This window comes from Pleurodeles waltl, chromosome 6 (genome assembly GCF_031143425.1).
Source record: "Pleurodeles waltl isolate 20211129_DDA chromosome 6, aPleWal1.hap1.20221129, whole genome shotgun sequence".
NCBI lineage: Eukaryota > Metazoa > Chordata > Amphibia > Caudata > Salamandridae > Pleurodeles > Pleurodeles waltl.
In genome coordinates, this window is record NC_090445.1 from 1,670,329,453 (window position 1) to 1,670,349,570 (window position 20,118).

Below are 20,118 nucleotides of genomic sequence, written 5' to 3' on the forward strand. Positions count from 1 at the left end.
AATTTAGAAAGAAATGAGAGAGCATAACCACTGAGGTTCTGATTAGCAGAGCCTCAGTGAGACAGTTAGGCACTACACAGGGAACACACATATATAGGCCACAAACTTATGAGCACTGGGGTCCTGACTAGCAGGGTCCCAGTGACACATAACAAACATACTGAAAACATAGGGTTTTCACTAGGAGCACTGGGCCCTGGCTGGCAGGATCCCAGTGAGACAGTGAAAACACCCTGACATACACTCACAAACACGCCTAAAGTGGGGGTAACAAGGCTAGAAAGAGGCTTCTTTCTCACAGGGAGGACCTGGCTTGGCAGTTCGGGTTGGACTGTTCCCATGGGGAACAGGGTCAAGACTGATTTGCATAAGGCTGGGGCCAAACTGGAACGGCATGGGTAACAAAAAAAACGATGGATTTAGGACCAGATCTCTGTACTGTGGGAGAATGTTTGACATTGTTCAGCATTCCTTCAATCACTTGTTCTTATTAAATTCATTTTAACCAATACATTGGATTTAAAGCACAGATTATTTTGATACCAAACTGTCCCAACCTCAGTAGTTATATTCAGAAGTTAGTAGGGTTAGAGTGCCAGCCTGTAACTCTGTACTTGTGAATGGGGCTACTAGGTTTCCACAGTAAAAATAACAATTTAGGATTTAGAGCCTGTCATCCTGCAAAATGAAAACACTTCATCTGCCATTGTGCAGCACACAACACTGACCCTGGTGCTTCAACTGAACAACAACTGGTATGCTACTTGTTACACTTATAAAAATCAACTCTAGCATACACTTCAATAAGACTGCATCTAGCAGCAATCACAGCTTATCTCCAAAACAGGAAATGTCGGTCAGTTCTTCAGATAACAAAAATAAAGGCTTTCCTGGAAGGGTTAAAGAGAGTAATCCCACCATGCACACCTTCTGTGCTTTCATGGAAATGAAATATGGTGTTTTTGTTGTTGTCCTCATTCACTTGCCCAGTCTCTTAATGAAAGGAGATCAGTTGAAATAACCACTAAACTCCCCCTAGAGACTCTTGTCCAGGACAACCCGTATCTCTGATTGGCAGAGCCTCACCAGCTCACCTTCAGAACCGCCGGGCACCTGCTTTAAAGTAATCACGGGACAATACCTAATTGTTACGATTCTAACCAATTTCTCAATGGGTCCCAGAATTTGTGCTTCTTATCTAATTCTTTATCTCTTGTATCCAAAATTAGATTATATATTAGCGAATCCTTCCATTCCATCACCGTCGGGGGAGAAGGACTAATCCATTTTTTACATAACTCCCACCTTGCTAGGAGTATCATGTAGAAAAGCAATTTAGCACCATTTTTTGTGTCCTTCCTGGAGCGCACTTGACAGCCAAATATAACTAAAGAGGGGCTTACCTGATTCTCTAGAGGTAAAAAAAATGTCACTACCTCACCAACCTCTTTCCAGAACAGATTGAGCTGGGGACATTCCCAAAACATGTGAATGTTGCTTGCCCGATCCTTGCCGCACTTTTTACAGGTAACCGGGGTGCCTTCCGTCACTTTAGACAGTTTCTCGGGGGACCAAAAGGCTCTGTGGATGGAGAACAGATGATTTCGTCTTAAACAGGCAGATTTTACTGTAGCATACAAAAGAGTAATAGATACTTGCCATATGTCACTTATCTGTACTCCAGGCAAGCATCCTCCCCAGATCTCCTCGGGCAAGTGGAATTCTCCATCTACAGTTTCCAGTAATGTCCAATACCACTTTGCTACTTCTCTCTTTCCCACCGAGTCTTGAGATAATAGTTCTTCCAAATCATTGGAGCCGCCTACCTTTTCCTTGACGCCTTTCAACCAGCTCCTTATTTGCAGATATTTAAATTTAGAAAGACGTCCATCTTCTATTATATTGAGGGCCTCATAAGGTAGTAACACCCCATCCGTGCAAATCTGTCCCCATTTCACCAGCCCTGCCTCCTTCAGAGGTTTCGCCAGAGTATCTCTTGTCCATCATGGTGAGCTCGGAGCATCCCCGAGCGGCGCTTGTTTACTATAGAACGGTAGCTTAGTAGCCCTCCTTAAATCATACCAGATATTGGCAGAGTCTTGCAGTACTTTAAACCTCACCTTCTTAAAAAATTTTGGATCTCCAAATTTATACAGGAACCCTCACTGTATATCATAATCAGCTTCCATCATGACTTTCAAAACCTGCCCCAAATCTGAAATCTTCGACCCATTCAGTGCCCCTCTCATATTCTTAATGAAGACTGCCCAAGCATAATACTGAAGGTCCGGCAGCGCTAACCCGCCCTTCTCTTTTCTCCGTCTGTTTCTTCCATGCTATTCGCACTCCTTAGGAATCCCAAATAAACGAACTAATTCTACCTTGTAATTTGCCCAACCATTCTTTCTTATATTTCAGCGGAATCGCATTAAAAAGAAATAAGACCTTTGGTAGTAACGTCATCTTTACTAAGTTAACCTTCCCATAAATCGTAAGAGGTAGAGTGCCCCAGCTCTTCATTAATTTAGTGACATCTGCCATAACTCTTAAAAAATTAACCTTTGCTAACTTATCCATGTCCTGTGTAATCACAACACCCAGATATTTCATTTGTTTTTTAATTAGCACACTCTCCTCTCACATATTCCAAGTCATAATTTCAGTCTTTTCTTTATTAACTAAATATCCAGCAATTTCCCCAAATTCCCTTGTCAAATCTTCCAAGACCGGTAGAGTTTGTTGCAGATCCGCTGTATAAACCAACAGTTCATCGGCATACAAGGCAATTTTTTTGCTCCAGGTCCCAACCCAAAAAGGCATTATTCTCTGTTCTGTTCTAATCCTACAAGCTAAGGGTTCAATATATATATTAAATAACAATGGAGATAATGGGCAACCCTGTCTCGTCCCTCTCCCAATTTTAAAGGGACGTGATAGAACCCCGTTTACCAGAATTTTTGCCTCCGCATTCTGATATATTATCCGCAATGCCCTAGTAAATTTCTTTCCCAAATTAAAAACCTTGCATAGGACATCCAAGTAGATCCAGTTAACCCTATCAAACGCTTTTGTAGCGTCAATCATAACAAGGGCCAAAGGTTCCTTATATACTTCAGCCAGGTCTATGGAACCTATCAGGGACTGGGTCAGCTCTTGCATATATCTCCCCTTAATAAAACCTTTCTGATCTTCATGTATCAAATTTCCTAAGACTCCCCCCAATCTCCTTGCCAGGACTTTCGTAAATATTTTATAATCGCAATTTAATAAGGAGATCGGCCTATACGAGTCACAGATTTTTGGGTCCTTTCCAGGTTTTAGAATCAGAGTGATCGTGGCCTCCTTCCAGGTAGCGGGACACACACCCCCCTCCATCAAGATGTTATTACACAGCTCAGTTAGAAATGTTGCTATACTACTTCCTAAAACTTTATAGACCTCAAAAGGCAACCCATCTGGCCCGGGTGCTTTTGCCGTCTTCCCTGCCTGTATACAATGCTCCACTTCCCCTTGCCTAATAGAATCATTCAAAACTTTATTATCCTGCTCCTCCAGGGCCACTAGATCCAGGTCCTTGAACCATTCATAATTTTCTCTATAGGTGGTTCTAAATCTTCTGAATACAGCTCCTTAAAATGGTTTCGGAAAATCTCCTGAATCTCGTCGTCGCTATTAGAGACCAAACCTGACTCCCTATCCAAGATCCCGACTACCTTGTTCCTACCTAAATTTGTTCTTATTTTCCAGACCAACAATTTCACATAATTCTCTCCATACTCATAGTGGGCAGATCTATTCACCTCCACCTCCACCCTCGCCTTAATCCTTTTATCCAGCACTGCTAGTAATTAATACCTTAACTTTTGGTGTAATTCTGCAAATTTCCTTGTTTTTTTCTCTTCTTCGGGAGTTAAATCTACCAGTTCCTGCTCCACTTGTTGTATACCCCCTTCCAACCGGCTGATTTCATCCTTATACTCTTTCCTTTTAATCCAGGCCGCCCTTATCAATCTACCTCTCAGGAAAGCTTTAAAAGCATCCCATACCATATCAAGTGACGATGAACCCACATTAAGCTAAAAAAACTCCTCCGCATCTGCTCTTAGCTCTGCTACTATGTCCTTATCCAGTAACAGAGTTCTATCTAACGTCCACCTGCCCTGGGCGACCCCGCCCTTTAACCGAATACTCAAACTAACTGCAGAATGATCCGATTGGTGAACACCAACATGAGCTATTTCCCTTATCCAATCTCTTATCCTCCCATCTACCAAAACGTAATCAATACTTGATTGGTGCCTGTATTTTTTGTTATTGTATGTATATCCCCGTTTTGACCCCATCTTTTCTCTCCATACATCATGTAGGCCCAACTGGGACATCATAGTTAATAACCGAGAGCGCATCTTATGATTAAATGTCAATATACTTCTAGAAGATCTATCAAGTTGGTAATTCATTACGACATTTAAGTCGCCCATCCATATTACTGGGTCTGGAAAATGAATCAACTGTCGAAATAGCTCTTCCAAAGGTGCAGGGTCATCTTTATTAGGCCCATAATAAGCCACCAAAGTGAATGTTAAATCAAACGCTACCAATTTTCCAATTACCCACCTACCCGCCTTATCAACTGGTCCAGCCTGAAAGGAAATCCTTGGATGTTTTTTGACTACGATAGCCACCCCTTTATTTCCACTGGCCTGGGTAGTACTCAAAATCTTCTGGACCCAACTACATGATCTAAACAGTTTGGTACATTCCTCATTAGACAAGTGAGTTTCCTGCAAGGCCAACACATTAACTTGTACGTCCCTTAAGTATTGCAGCAATCTTTTTTGCCTCTTTACAACCCGGAGACCATTGACATTCCAGGACAAAAGTCTCAGCTCATTATCTCCCATCTACCAACCCCACAAAGAAGAAAAACTACTGAATGAGGACATATTTTTTTATTTTTTCCCCCATGCTCCCCACCCTGTGATTATCCCCTCCTTCCCCTCCCACCTCCTCCTATATCCCCTCCCCCTACACCCTCAGAGAACCCCCCCTGATTTCCTAGTCGAGGCGAAAACGCCTCGGGAAGGGCCCCAGACCCATATACTTAATATGAATAAAAGGAAAAAAAAAAAGAAAGGAAGACTGTCCTCCCCGCCTTAGTGTATTTCTCCAAGGTCTTTATCAACTCATCAACTTCTTTACTGTCTCTAAAGTTATACATTTTATTATTCGCCATTACCTTCAAAGTGGCTGGGAATTTTAATTGAGCGGTAGCACCAAGCACCCTTAAGACCTCAATTCTTCTCCCCAGTTCCCACTGCTTATTTAGGGTTGCACTTGATAGATCTGACCTAATTTTGAACTTCGTACCTTCCACAGTCAGCATTCCCTTTCTTAATGCGGCAGACAAAATACGCTCCTTAATTGCATACGTCTGAAAGCAAACCAGGATTCTCCTGGGCTTATCCTTATTAGGCCATCTCCGAGGGGGGTCCCCATGTACCCTTTGAATATCTTTTGCGATAATATCTTCAGTATCTTCAACCTGTACTTCTTGTTTAATCAAACGGACTATGAACCCTTTCAGGTCCCTCCCTTCCATGCCTTCTGGTACTTTTAAGACTCTCAAATTGTTCCTTCTCTGGTTATTCTCTAAAGATTCCAGTTTCAGTAAGACATTTTCTTCTCCTGCTCTTATACTCTGCAATTCCACCTTGTTTTTTTCCAGCGCCGACCTTAAATCTCCAACTTCTTCTTCCAAGGCAGCTGTCCTACCTGCCAATTCGTCTATTTTTCCGCCAAGAGTCTCGCACAGACCTCTTATCTCCTTCTGATTAGCATTTGAAGTCTCGAAACCAGCCCTAACCTCCAAAGAGAGTGCTGTCAACATTCCTGCAATAGATTGCTCCAATGGCTCCTCTGCCGACCCCGACTGGTGCCCATCTATACCCTGGGGAGGAAAACTCAGGTGGTGCCCCAAGGACGTACCAGGCTGTTGATTGGCCCCTCTAAATCCTTGTTCATCATTTAAGTCAGATGTCTGTACTCCATCTTTAGGCATGCCCTTAGTGCATTGAGCCACCGCTCCCTCTCCTAATGAGGGGCCCAAGGTATCCAACTCGTTCGCATGGAGCTCCTCCAACACTTGAAACCTATTCGGGTCGCACTGGATTCGCCCGATTTGGGCCACCCCCTCTCCCGAAACTACCCCCTGTCTAGGTTCACTCCCCTCCATCCTTAGGGTGCTAGGAAGGACTCTGAAGTAAGTTTTTAAAGAAGGGGTAATTCTACGTTCTTTATTCAATAGAGTCCCTCCTTTTAAATTCGAGGCTGCCTTCCCACTCCTTCTGTCGTTTCGCCTGAAATTAGTTCTTTGCTCGGAAAGGCTCCCCCAGTATTCAGCTCTTCCCACTTAGAGCCAAAAACCTTCTTACCGCTCCTGAGAGAATAAATTGTGCTCGATTTACTTACTCCAGTCACGCCTGTCGCCCCTCCTGCTATATCTCCTACCTTTTTACTCCCCCACCCCCCCAGGGGATATAATCAGAATTTAGACCCTCTATTCTTTCTTGTGTACCCCCCAGAGAGGCAGTTCTAGAATTAAAAGGAGGCACATTACCTTTCCTACTGAAGTCATTCTCCAGCCAGGGAGATGAATATCTTAGAAAGTCACCCTTATCTAGGGTAGCACCGTGTCTTGTGGTGCCCCTGCCGCTTTTCCCCCTGAGGTGAATTAGAATTATTGCCTCACTTCCTCGCTGGTGCTCCCAGGCAGCCCGGGACCACAGAGCCGGCGCTGCCCTGTCCAGGCTTGCTCTCTCCTCCTCGGCCGCTACTATCGTCCGGTAAAGGGAAAAGGGGCTGCGGGGGTTCCCTGAAGCTAGCGCCTTGTCATAGGCGTTGTCCTTCCTTTTTTTTATAAAAAGAAATTTGAATCGGGTCTGAGTCTCCCCGCGGCCCGCGGCCCGCGTTCTAGCCGGCCGCCATGTTCTCCGCCCTCGCTTGACCATGAAATATGGTGTTGACACTACTGATGTACACACCCTTCGAGCCACCACCTTCATGCCCATTGCAACATCTATCATGAAAAGTGGCTTTCTTTGATGCAATAACATCAATAAAAAGAGTTAGCGAAATTCACGCTCTAACTATAGAGGAACCTTACTTCCAGGTTTTCAAAGACCAAGTTCAGCAACACACAAACCCAAGGTTTCTGCCAAAAATCACCTCATCTTTTCACTTAAATCAGAGACTAGATCTGCTGGTATTCTTCCAAAATCCAGAGACAGTGACAGAATGGGCACTGCATGCACTCTGTTAAAAGGGCACTCATACTACATAGAAAGAACTAAATCCTTTAGGAAAACACAACAACTGTTTAAGGCTTTGTCAAACCCAAGGAAGGTAACACCTTTTCAAAATCCAGAATTGCATGACGGATTGTCAAGTGCATCCAGATTTGCAACAAAAAAGCAAAAAGAACCCTACCCACAGTTCCAAAGGCTCATTCCACAAGGACAAATGTAGCATCAATCTCTTTCTTGGGGACTGTCCGCTAACACATTTGTAACCTGAACAAACCCACACACATTCACCAAAAACTAATGTGTGTATGTGCACAGCAGGCAACAGTCTCTGGTGAGACAAAAAGTTATACACATATTACTTCAAGTAAATGCACCATATAAAGCCTAAATCCATTGTGAAAGGAATACTGCTTTAGTCTATGCATAGCATGTGTATCTGCAGCAAACACATGCTACAAATGGAGTATGTTATTTACCCTGTAAGCATCTATTTGGAGCATGTAGTGCTGCAGATTCACATGCACCCTCCCTCCTCAGCGACAGGTATTGGGTGGTGTCAAATACATACATAGTCAAAGCATATTCAATAGCAAACACTAACCTATCAGACTATATCCACACTCCCCACATGACAGGGAACAAATGGACAATCTAACAGAGGAACTGTTGAACATGCTCATTCCCTCGAGGAGGAAACACATCACACAACATCAACCATAAAAGACTTCCTCGAGAAAAAACAACTTGTAAAGTCCAAGCCCAACACTAGATGGCAGGAGTGTACATAGCCTGTAAACCTGCAGCACTACAAGCTACGAATAGATGCTTACAAGGTAAGTAACATACTCCTTCTGCAGAGTTATTCCCTATTACACGAGTTTCAAAGTGTAATTGCAGGAATTCCATGCAGAAATGACGGCATGTATCTGAAATAGCAGCTGCCTGGAGTCTCTCTCTGGAATTCCATATTACCCATAATCAAGGCCATAGTGTGCTTTATGGATACTGAATCCATCTCTTTGGGTCCTGACTCCAGTAAGTTCATCTTAAGCTCTTGGAAGCAGCTGAGAAGCAATCACTGTACAGCTATTAAAAATAAAATGTATAGATTGATATGGCTTCAGAATTTTAGAAGATGTTATGTTAATCTTGTTTGTGGCAGGAATTTATACCATAGTTGTAAGAGTAGACCAAAGAAAGGGCTTTCATTGAAGTTGCACTTCTGGAATTTGAAAATTTATAGTGAAAGGGTGGAGGGAGTTTAGTAATTGGACAAGTTGAAACCAGTTTGAAAGGCGTCATCATATTAGGCCTAAAATTGCTTCAAAATAGAAGGTTAACTTAATTGTTTATTTAGGTGGTTGATAATGCGCTCCAAGACACCTCACAGGTACTTCAGAGCACCGTACATTTCAAGATTTTGGGAAAGAGATGTCCAACCAAATGAGTTTTCACTTCCTACCATCAAGTTTGTGGTGGTAAAATCGGGGTTTATTGTGTGCTAACTTGCATGCGTCACTGTACTTTTTGACCTCATCCGACCCTTTCTCTTATAACATTTCAGGAAATCGCAGATCTGGAGCAGAACCTTCACCTACAGCAGGAGCTGAACGAATCCCTTCGACAGGCTCAAGGAGACCTCAGTGAGTATGAGGCTGAACTGGAAGCACAGCTGAAAGTGAGAGACACCGAAGCCAATCAGCTGAAGGAAGAACTGGAGAGGCAGCGGCGACTTAATCAGGTCAGACCCCCCGCAGCGGGAAGCATCTGCACCGCTGGGAACTCCCAGTTAATTCTAAGAAAACATATCTAGATCTGCAGCCTTTGTTGACCCTGACATAAGTGGTGCATCAACCAGTTCTTAGGACCTCTGTTGTGGATAGTAACAGGAACCAATGTCGGGGGAATGAGAACATCAACTATTGCAACATAGGTTAACTTCAGGTCTAGATTTCTAAGCTGACTTGTTTCTTTTTCAGCATTTGTACAGCACCCTTCTGTCATTTGTACAGCCTGATTGTGCTCTCAGCAGTCTGCATGGTGCCTTTCTGCACTATTCCGCTGTTCCTTGCTGACCTCAGTGATGGTGGCCAGATCCTGTGTCTGATCTGCGCCTGGTAAAACGTAAACCCCTGTTGTGTATGAATGATTGTTTCATTGTGTGTTTTGTATCTATGGGAGTGAGCCAGTTGATTTTGCCTCTCTCTCATTCAACAATGGTGAACACTTACCCTTGTGGATTGGATTTTGTTAAGGGACATTCAATCGCCAAACCCTAGTGCTCTGATGTATGCATTGGGGTGTAGATTGGACTCTGCCGTGTGCTCTGTTGGCACTCTGTCAGTGAGGACTGTGGTACTGTTGGGAGCCTCACTTTGCAATCTTCTCGTCACTGTGTTGTCTGTTGCGGTATGGACGGACTGACGTGTTGTGTTGCAGCTGTGAGAGGTGGTATGTGTGAGGAGTATGGTACTGTTGGGAGTCTTACTTTGCCATCCTTCTGACACTGTGTAGTGTTCTGTTATGGTGTGGACAGTGTGACGTGTTGTGTTGCAGCTGTGAGAGGTAGTATGTGTGAAGAGTGTGGCACTGTTCTGCTTCATTTAGCTATGTGCCTTCGGTGCCGTGCAGGAAGAGCTTTCTAACACTTAATAATAAAGCAGTCAGTTTTTCAAACTAATTATACAGCTATGCTGTTGAGCTCACACTTTGCTGGTCTGGAACAGCACTTTCACCCACCACTCAGGATGTATTGATGTTGGGCCTATGGCCTCATTTACAGCTAGGCTCTGAAAGTCCATGGTGAAAATAACATTTACGCGTATCTCTTAATCGATGGAAGGGTGAATACTGGCACAAGGCCAGTCATGGCGCTTTTAAGGAGACACCAGGTTTTAAATGCAGACTGAAGTCTTCAACAAAGTGTGCCATTATCCAATTTGTTAAAACAACTGCACATTATCTAAGGCCTCCATCTGGGCACCACTTTTGCATAGCTGGGCACGTCGCGATGGCAGAAGATGCAGTGAAGCAGGGGCATAGTGCAGAGCAGGGCCGCACTGGTTCGGGAGGTGCAACGGCTGACTTTATCATGATGTCCGTGTTGTGGTGTCTTCCCACCTGTGTGTAAAGAGTTACTAAAGAACAAGCAGCAGAAACACATGAAACAGGACCCTTGCAAAGGGGCACTGGGACGCATTGCATTACATGGACTTTGTGCCTCAAAAGTGCAGTGCGTGAAAGGATGTCTCCAGTTGACAGCTGCCTCTTTTCTTCTGGTTTTACTTTGTGATTGTAGTGGGGAGTTAAAGCATGTCTGTTAGCAAGAGAGCGGCCATTGTTGGTGCTTGTGAACAGTTGTTGGTATTTTATTGCCATTTTCTGACAGTGACCTTGCTTCTGCCTACAGGGTGACTGGGCTGAAGATTTGAGGACATTAAACCGGGCACTGTCACCCAGCAGCAATGAGGGAAACTGAATGTGGGCACTTGGCACGTCCTTCATAGTGAAGACGCTGCAGTTATGGCCATGAATGCATTAGTCAAGTATATACATTAGTCATGTACACACTCATAGGCTGTTTCAGAGACCGGATAGTTCCCAGTTGACCTGAGCCACAGGACAGCCTTTTGAGGCTGCTACACTAGCCTTTCTTGGGCACTACAGTTTAGGCCAGGCAGTCTCACCTACCCTCACCTACCAGAGTCCACTAGGCAGACTGGTCTAAGTGGTATCATTTTATTTTATTCTATTTGTTTAAAAAGGGAACTGCATATTGAAACCAGATAAATCAAAAGGTGGTACTCTAGAGTATACATTTATTTGTATTGATGATGGGTTAGATTGTGGGGGACAGTGCTGCCTCACCGAGAGCTGAGCTGCAGTGCATGCACTAGGGTAGGTTGTTGGGGAGGGGTGAGTAGGGTGGAGTGTTGCTTCAGAGAGCTGAGCTGCAGTGCATGCACTAGGGTAGGTTGTTGGGGGAAGGGTGAGTAAGGTGGAGTTTTTAGCCTCACGAGAGCTGAGCTGCAGTGTACGCACTAAGGAAGCCTGTAGGGGAGGGGTGAGTAAAGTGGAGTTTAACCTCATGAGAGCTGGGCTGCAGTGTACGCTGCAAGGAAGCCTGTAGGGGAGGGGTGAGTAAAGTGGAGTTTAACCTCATGAGAGCTGGGCTGCAGTGTACGCTGCAAGGAAGCCTGTAGGGGAGGGGTGAGTAAAGTGGAGTTTAGCCTCATGAGAGTTGAGCTGCAGTGCACGCACCAAGGAAGGCTGTAGGGGAGGGGTGAGTAAGGTGGAGTTTAGCCTCACCGAGAACTGAGCTGCAGAGTACACCCCAAGGTAGGCTGTAGGGGAGGGGTGAGTAAGGTGGAGTTTAGCCTCAACAAGAGCTGAGCTGCAGTGTACGGTCCAAGGTAGGCTGTGGGGGAGGGGTGAGTGAGGTGGAGTTTAGCCTCACCGAGACCTGAGCTGCAGAGTACGCCCCAATGTAGGCCGTAGGGGAGGGGTGAGTAAGGTGGAGTTTAGCCTCAACGAGAGTTGAGCTCAGTGCATGCAGCAAGGAGGGCTGTATGGGAGGAGTAAGTAAGGTGGAGGTTAGCCTCACCCTGAGCTGCAGTGTACGCACCAAGGTAGGCTGTAGGGGAGGGGTGAGTAAGGTGAATGTTGTGAGGGATGAGGTGGAGCACTGGCTGAGAGCCGCGCTGCAATGCACGCAGCAGCTCCCAGAGCCCAGCTCCCAGAGTCTGTGGGACAATGAAGTGATTGTTCATGACCCTCACAGCACTGGTGTTACATGTAGTAGTGAAGGTTCATTTTGTTCTTATCTGCACGATTCACTATTAGCGCAGCGGAAGCGTTTTTTAAAATATCTACTTTTTGATGGTTACAATTATTGTAAATGTAGCATTTTCAGTACCACACTTTAGAGTTGTGTGATGTGCATCATTTGTGTGCCACATAGATTTAAAGCTTGTAACTATTGGAAAAAGATATGCAACACTCCTGATGACTAATGGAAGGTAACATTCTGCCCTCTTGTGCCTGTAGGCCATTGAAAATGTTCACTGCTTGACATTTACTGTTGGTGCTTGTAGGAAAGTGCTCCATTTTACATGGTCACCCCAACTTTTTTGCCACTGACAGAGAGGTTTTTTTGTCTGAGGGGGCACTAGGTTCCTGCTAACCAGGTCCTTAATACAAGGTAAAAAGTCTAATTGTGTACAATTGTCACACTCTTTAGTACCTCTGTAAGTCCCTAGTAAATAGTACCCCTAGTACCAAGGGCCAGGGTATTCGAGATGGTCCCTAAGGGCTGCAGAATGTACTGTGCCACCCTAAGGGGCCCCCTCCCCCCTAAAAATTGCACACAGCCTGCCATTGCAGACTCTGTGTGGCATGGTGTAAACCATGAGTGAAAACATGACATGGCACAGGCCTTAGGTCCCTAACGCAATGTGCATTATATTTGAAATGTGACATATCTGCATGAGCAGATATGTCCCTGTGATGTCTAGTTCGATTACTAGGCATTACACGTGAACAGGGAAGCCATTTTAAGGTATGTACTGGACATTCATCATTACGAGTTCCCCAGCTACATAATGGCTTCACTAAAACTCAAGGTGTTTGGTATCAAACACCTTGTCTTAATAAATCCATACTGATGTCAGTATTGGATATCTTATGACATGCACCTAGATGACACCTTAGTGTTGCCCCCAAAACCCACTAGTCTTCTAGTGTGCCGGCTGACTGATAGCGACCAGCCTGCCACCATAGTCCTGTTTCTGACCCCCTGGAGGTTAAAGCCTGTGCTCTCAGAGGCCAGAAGCAATGCCTGCTGCGGAGAAAGGTGTTATCACCTCCTCCAGCAGGATGGCTAGTGAATCTGCATACCAAGGCCAGGGACTACAAAATCCCTGTCGCCTTTGATATGGAACCCCGGCCCCCCCTAAACCATGGAGTTGCCACCCCGTGCCCTGAGGCCCATTTGGCACCAGGACAGGCAGGAAATTAGCTATGCAAGGATGCATGTTACACTACCAGGCTAGTCACACCCCTATGTGCTCCACAAAGGAAGGGTTCCACCATCTTTTTGGAGAATTAGGAATTCTGGGATAGGGTTATGCCCACTCCCTACAAGAAGTGGTCAATATAGGAAGTGAAGTTACCCCAGCTAGCCCATTGGCTACTACCCTGCACTCCCCTAAACATCCCATAATTGAGTATGTAGGTGCCCCCAGGAACTTAGATTAATCTGACTGAAGAATGAGGAGGACAGAGAAGAGCTGAACAATGCGAGAACTGAGGACCAGCTTGCCCTGCCTACCTACTGCTGTCCCGACAGTCACCCGGATCCGACTCATCCTGCTGTTGTGCATCTCTCAAAAGCCTCGGAGAGCAGCCCTCACTTTGTAAACCAGCTAGCATCTCCCTTGAAGTGGAGGAAACACTTCTCTGCACCCTGCAGGCAATGACTGTGATGCCCTGACCATCAGGAGGAGGTCAGTGTGTTTCAGGAGGACTGACCCGTATCCCCACCACGTTTGGAGATGTCAAGTCCACTAGGAGTCGCCCTGTACCAATACCTGGGGTACCAGAGCAGTTGCAAGCACCAAGGCTTGTTTGTGTCTGGCCCAGACACCACCTCCAGAAAGACTACCTGCACCTGAGGGACAACGGAATAGACGAGGCTTCCCACAAGAGTGGTCAGACTGTCTGTTTTTCTTCCCCCTTGCAGGTTTATTTATTTATTTTATTTAATGCGTTTTTATATAGCGCGGACTTTACCCGAAGGTGTCGGAGCGCTTCACAGTAGGCAAAGTAAAGATACAAGAGGAGAAGAATTACAAGTGAGCCTGTTACAAAAACAAGCGTTACATTACAAGAGGCAATCGTGATAATTGTGCACGTATCAAGAGCAAAAAATAAACGAGGTAGCAAACGATACGTTATGAGAGGAAAAGGTGACGTGTGCAGGTTACAAGAGCAAATAAAGTACGAATAGAGGTAAAAAAAGTTGCAATCAATGGTAGACACTCAAAACACTAAAACAATAGTTACGTTACATGAGGCAGTGGTGGCCGTTGTGCATGTATCAAAAGCAAACAAGATATAAGAGGTAGCAAATGATACGTTGAAAAGGAAAGGTGCCGTGTGCATGTTACAAACGAGTACAAGATACAGGTAGAGGTAAAATACTGCACTAAATGGCAGACACTCAAAACACAAAAACACCCTGGGAAGGCACTTCTATAGGCATGGAGAACAGAATATCCTATAATGGAAGGACTTCCTTCTGAAAACAGAGGGCTTGAATTAACTTTGGAAGTGTCTTTGAAGGAGGAGAGCTTTGAGGTCAGTTTTGAAGGCCTGGGAAGAGGTGGTGGTCCGAAGCTGAGGCGGAAGTGAGTTCCAGATTCTCACCGCGTTGCCTGAAAAGGATTGGGCCATCAATCTTTCCTTCTTGAAAATGGGAGGTTCAAGCAATAACTTTTCTGCATTACGTGATGGTCTGGAGCCCCCAGAGAGTTTCAGTTTATTCACCAGGTAGCGAGGGGAGGAGGAGTGCAAGGCTTTGTGGGTGATACATGCAGTTTTGTAGATAGATCTTGCCTCTATGGGGAGCCAACGGAGGGTGGATAACATGGGTGTGATGTGGTCGCTTCTTTTGGCCCCATATATGAAACGAGCTGCTGAATGGAGAATAGACTTCAGGGGGGAAAGGTGGGATTTGGGAAGGCCAGTAAGAAGAGAGTTGCAGTAGTCCAATCTGGAGAGAACCAGCGCTTGGACCAGGGTTTTAAGGTCGTGCTCCGGGAAGAAGCGACGAATCCCCCAAAGAAGGCGCAGTTGGTGTCGAGCAGACTTTGCAATGGAGTTAATGTGGGAGAGTAGATTAAGTTTTTTTGTCGAGAATGACACCAAGGGATTTCGCGCTCTCGACAATGATGGGCTTATTGTTCATTAGATTGATCTGATCCATCCATGTTTACACTGGGGGATGAGAAAGGGAGGAGGAAAGGAGGAGGAATTCTGTTTTGGAGGGATTCAGGATCAGTTGATGAGTTACCATCCAGTTTTGATTGGAGTCGAGAGTAGAGCTAAGGAAGGAGAGATCATGATTGGAGGCCACCTTAAGGTAAATCTGAGTGTCATCCGCATATAGATGATAGTGGATCCCGGATTTACTCAGCAGATTTCCCAACGGTTCTAAATAGAGATTGAACAGTGTGGGTGCAAGTATGGAGCCTTGAGGAACACCTTGACTGACTGCTACAGGAGCTGAAAGACTGTTCGCTATTTTGATCATTTGGGATCTATCAGAGAGGAAGGAGGCAAACCATTTGAGCACAGTGCCCTCCATGCCCATTCTCTGTTGAAGAGTGTTAAGGAGAGTGTTGTGATTGACAGTGTCAAAGGCTACAGAAAGGTCAAGAAGAATTAGAAGACAAGACTCCCCTGAATCGAGTATCCGCAGCGCGTCATCAATCACTAGCAGCAGGGCTGTTTCAGTGCTGCAGTTTTGAATGAAGCCAGACTGGAAATTGTCAAGAAGATCATTTTCCTTGATATGGCGAGAGAGTTGTTTCGCTACACATTTTTCTGTGATTTTCGCAAGAAAGGGTAGGTTAGTGATGGGACGGTAGTTGTTGAGGTCATTCGCATCAGCAGTGGGTTTTTTTTAGCAGAGGGGTGACCTGCCCAGTTTTGAAGGACACAGGAAGGGAGCCTTGACTGAGGGAGAGGTTGACCAGAGTGGTCCAGTAGGAAAGAGAATTAGTATAGAAGTCAATGGCAATGGCACTAGGGATGGGGTCAAGAGAATGGTTAGAGGGCTTTGTATCGAGGATGCATTTAAGGAGAGCATCGTCAGAGATGGGGTCAAAGTTTTGCCAAATGGTTAAGGATTTGCACTCCTCTGTGGGGGTAGGATGAATGACCTGATCTACAAGTGATTTTACCTTTTCGTCAAAGAATATAGCGAATTCCGCTGCTTTCTTTGTGGAATCTTCCAATTTGGAGGTTGGGGGAGAGCTGTTAGGGTTCTTGATGAGGTCGAATAGTTTTTTGGGTCTATTTTTGGCTGAGTCAAGGAGGGATTTGTAGTGCGACGCTTTTCCAAGGAAGATGAGATTGTGGTACTTGGATCTTGCTGAACGAAGCGTGGCCAAATTTTCAGTGGAGGGTGCTTGTCTCCATTGTTTCTCAAGGGCTCTTATGAACTTACTTTCTTCATAGAGGGATTTGTTGAACCAAGGTGCTGAGGGAGTGGGCCTTTTCTTTTTGCTTTGGAGAGGAGCGACAATATTGATTTAGACTGCAAGGACTGTGAGGCATTGGGAGGTGAGTTCGTTGACATCTAGGTCCGGGTCTAGCCTTGGAAGTGATAGCAAGGCAGAATTACAGAGGGTACTGAGGTCAATATTTTTAGTGTCACGGAACCAGGAAGTAGCCCTCTTAGGTTGGCCCAGAGTTATAGAGTGTGATAGGTGAAGAGAGAATGGGATGAGGAGGTGGTCCGACCAGTCTACATGAATAGGGGTAGCGATAGTCAGCAAGCCTGCTTTAGAAATGACAAGGTCTAGGATTGAGCCTTTAGAGTGTGTTGTTTCTGTGCAGTGTTGGATAAGATTGTTTGCAGAGAGGAAGGTGGCCAGCAAATTCGCATTTGTGTCTTGAGGCGAGCCCCAGTGGACATTGAAGTCACCCACGAAGATCTGATTGTCACTTTGCGTGAATTGGTCGCTGATGCAGTCCGTGAGTTCCTCCATAAACGAAGGGCTGCTACCAGGCGGGTGGTAAATAGCATGGAATCTGAGACGTGAGCGGTGGTGCAATTGAAGCTCAAGTGATAGGCATTCAAAAGTGTGGAAGGAGCTGTTAGGAAGAGCCTTAAGTTGAAGGGAGTTTCTAAAGATGACCGCAACACCTCCCCCCACTTTGTCAATTCTGTCATTTCTAAGTATAGAATAGCCTGTGGGTACAAGGAGATCAAACATAGAGTGAGAGGTATCGTTGAACCAGGTCTCTGTGAGGAAGAGCATGTCAATATTGTGCAGGTTGATGGTATCGGAGATTTCAAGTTTGTGTTTTATTGCAGATCTGCAGTTGTGGAGCAGACAGCGCAGCTCTGACGCAACTGTTTTGGTGACGGGGGCACTTGGGCTATGAGGGGTGATAGGGATATTGTGCTTATATGAGGGCGCTCGGGAGGATTTAGGTGGGCGAGTGGTTCTGACAGAGGAGATGGTCGGAATAGTGTAGATTACAGGGTTACTGGGAAGTGGAAGTGAAGGAAGGGTGGCGTTCGAGTGCTTGTGTGGATTTGCAGACGACTGGCTATGTTTAGCTATAGTGGGGTGTGGTGGTGAGGTGCATCTCGTGGAAGGGTGAGTGTTAGCCAAAGGAATTGAGGTGTGTGGAAAAGTCGAGATCTTGGAGCTTAAAACTAAAATGGTAGCTTCAAGTTGGGAGATGGCGGTGATTAGAGAGCCTAGCTTTTTTTCCAGAGAGAGTAAGGAAGAGCACGGCGTAATGGGTGGCTCGATGGAAACAGGAGGGGGTGCACTAGGCAGTGTACGGCAGGAAGAGGTGGGGGAACGGGAGGGGAGTAGGGGTATAGGGTTCAGAGGTGGGGAAAGGTTTAGGATGAGAGCAGGAGTTGGTGCACCAGGGGTGAGAGGAGAGTTGTCGTTGTTGGCGTTGCAAGAAGGATAGGAATTAAGGGCAGAACTAGGGGGCGATAGTAGAGGAGTGGGGCGGTGGGGCGATAGGAGAGGGGAGGAGTGTGAGGAGTCATAGGGATTAGGGAGGTATGAAAGGAAGGGGGGGGGAGGGGGTTGGATAGGTCCTGGCAGCTAAGTGAGGTGGCTGTGATGGAGCGGGTATCGGGCAGAATGGGGGGGATTGGGAGAAAGGGAAGTTGAAGAAAGGAAGTGATTCTGCTCGGTCCGAGGGAGGGAAGGGGTTACCAGGGGAGGAAAGGGGGTAGCACAGCAGTGCTGGAGGAGAGTGGGGAGGGAGAGAGATGGAATGTATTTGCGGGGAAATCGGGGTACATAGTGAGGGGAGGAGTGGGCGGAAAAGCAGAGCGGAGGAGGGAACAAGGGGAGCGTAGGGAACATAGACAGGGGGAGAGGGCTGGAGGAGAGGTGGTCTAAGGAGGGGGGTGGCCGGAAGGAATAGGGGGGAGGAGATGAGAATGGAGTGCCGGGACGGTGCGGAATGGACGAGGAGCGTGTTAGCTAGAGGTAAGGCTGAAGTGAAGAGGGGAGGGGCAAACTGTGAGGGGGGAAGAATGCGAGGGGAGGACCGAGGGGAGAGAAGAGGGTCGACCTGTGCCTCCCCAGGGTGCAGCCTGTTGGAGAGTGGGGGGGTCAGGGGAGGAGAAAGGGAGTAATTGGTGGAGCTAGATGGAGAGTCAAGGGATAGCCCGGTAGCAGGGGAGGGGAGTAGGGAAGGGAAGAGGCGGTCAAAGAGAGAGAGACAGGTGTCTTTGGCTTGGATCATAACAGTACCGTTGTTATAGAGTGAGATAGTGAGGGAGCCGTTAAAACACGCAGAGGGGGAAATTTTTAGCTGTTTCCCATGAGGGATAGAGGAGGAGGAGGTGACGTTAAAGGAATTGTAAAAGCTGGTAGACCAAGAGGGTATGTCGTGCGTGAAAAAAATTAGATCGTTTTTGAGCCCCCCATATCGACCATTGTAAAACTGATCGACAAAAAGGAAATCGGGGAAATATTCAATGGTGTTATGCTTGAAACGTTTTGTTGCAGCTTTGGACAGGTTAGAAGGGTAGATGATTTTGTAGCAATTAATTCCAGACTTAATTCGAGCGGTGGCCATGTTGGGAAATTGGGGAGGAGGAGGGTGGTGGGGATAAGGGAAGGGTGTTACTAGGACGGTGGTGGTGGGGAGAAGTATGAGGGCAAGAAGGGGGCACATACTCCATACGTCGGGAGAAGGAACCTGAGTTATTGTGGAGACAGGAAAGTGAGGCGATTAGGGATAGGTTGTTACTTCAGAACAGGGCTGATTCAACAAGATAGGACTGAAGGTGGAGTGGTGTAAGAGGAAAATCATGAAGATGAAAATCAGGTCTCATGAAGCCCTGTGAGCGCCTTTGACGCACAGGACCAGCCCACCAAATTCCTCTGCACCCTAACGTCCGGCTCAGGTTCACGACCATAGACTGTGTCCCCTTGCTTACAGAACCCTTACAAACGGAGTCCTCCACTCGGAGCTCCTGGACTTGTCCCAAAGTCCCCCTCTTCAGCCTGATTCTCGGTGCCCCTCCCCACCAACCATGTTATGCACAAGGCACCCGACAAGCACCTGTGCACCCGGATGCCCCAGGGCAGGTAAAACTGAACTGCTGGTGTTTCTCATGACCTTGCTCCCCTAGCACACTACGACCTAAAATGGACCCTGAGATTTTTCTGCAAATGTCCGTGTGCATTATATGTACTTTACCAATTGAAAGCCATTGCCGTGTAAAAGCACATTGGTGTATTATACTTACCCCACTGTGAACAATAACTCTGCACCGTACTTATGTTAACTTTGAAGATTTTCTAGTGTCAAAACATAATATAAAAGTGTTGAATTTTTCTAAAATTGGTCTTGAGTTCTCATTTATTGAGCCTCTGTGTTCACCAAATGCTTAGCACTACCCCTGTTAAGCCTAAACAGTTCGCACACTACAACAAAAGAGAGCATTATGGATTACTTTTTTAACACCTGTAAACCAATAAGGGTTCCTTGGACTATCTGCATATTCTACCCTTAAATTTGGTACCCTGCATAGTTA

General features: G+C 46.0%; 1 protein-coding gene across 3 annotated transcripts in view; it reads left to right on the top strand.

Moving 5' to 3' along the window:
* Positions 1–20,118, top strand: part of CNTRL (centriolin) — a 579,099-nt gene that overhangs the window by 114,186 nt on the left and 444,795 nt on the right. For all 3 annotated transcript variants that reach the window (XM_069241657.1, XM_069241658.1, XM_069241659.1), the window contains one exon: positions 8,872–9,048. In XM_069241657.1, the coding sequence (XP_069097758.1) occupies positions 8,872–9,048 (177 nt within the window). The remainder of the gene's footprint in view (positions 1–8,871; positions 9,049–20,118) is intronic.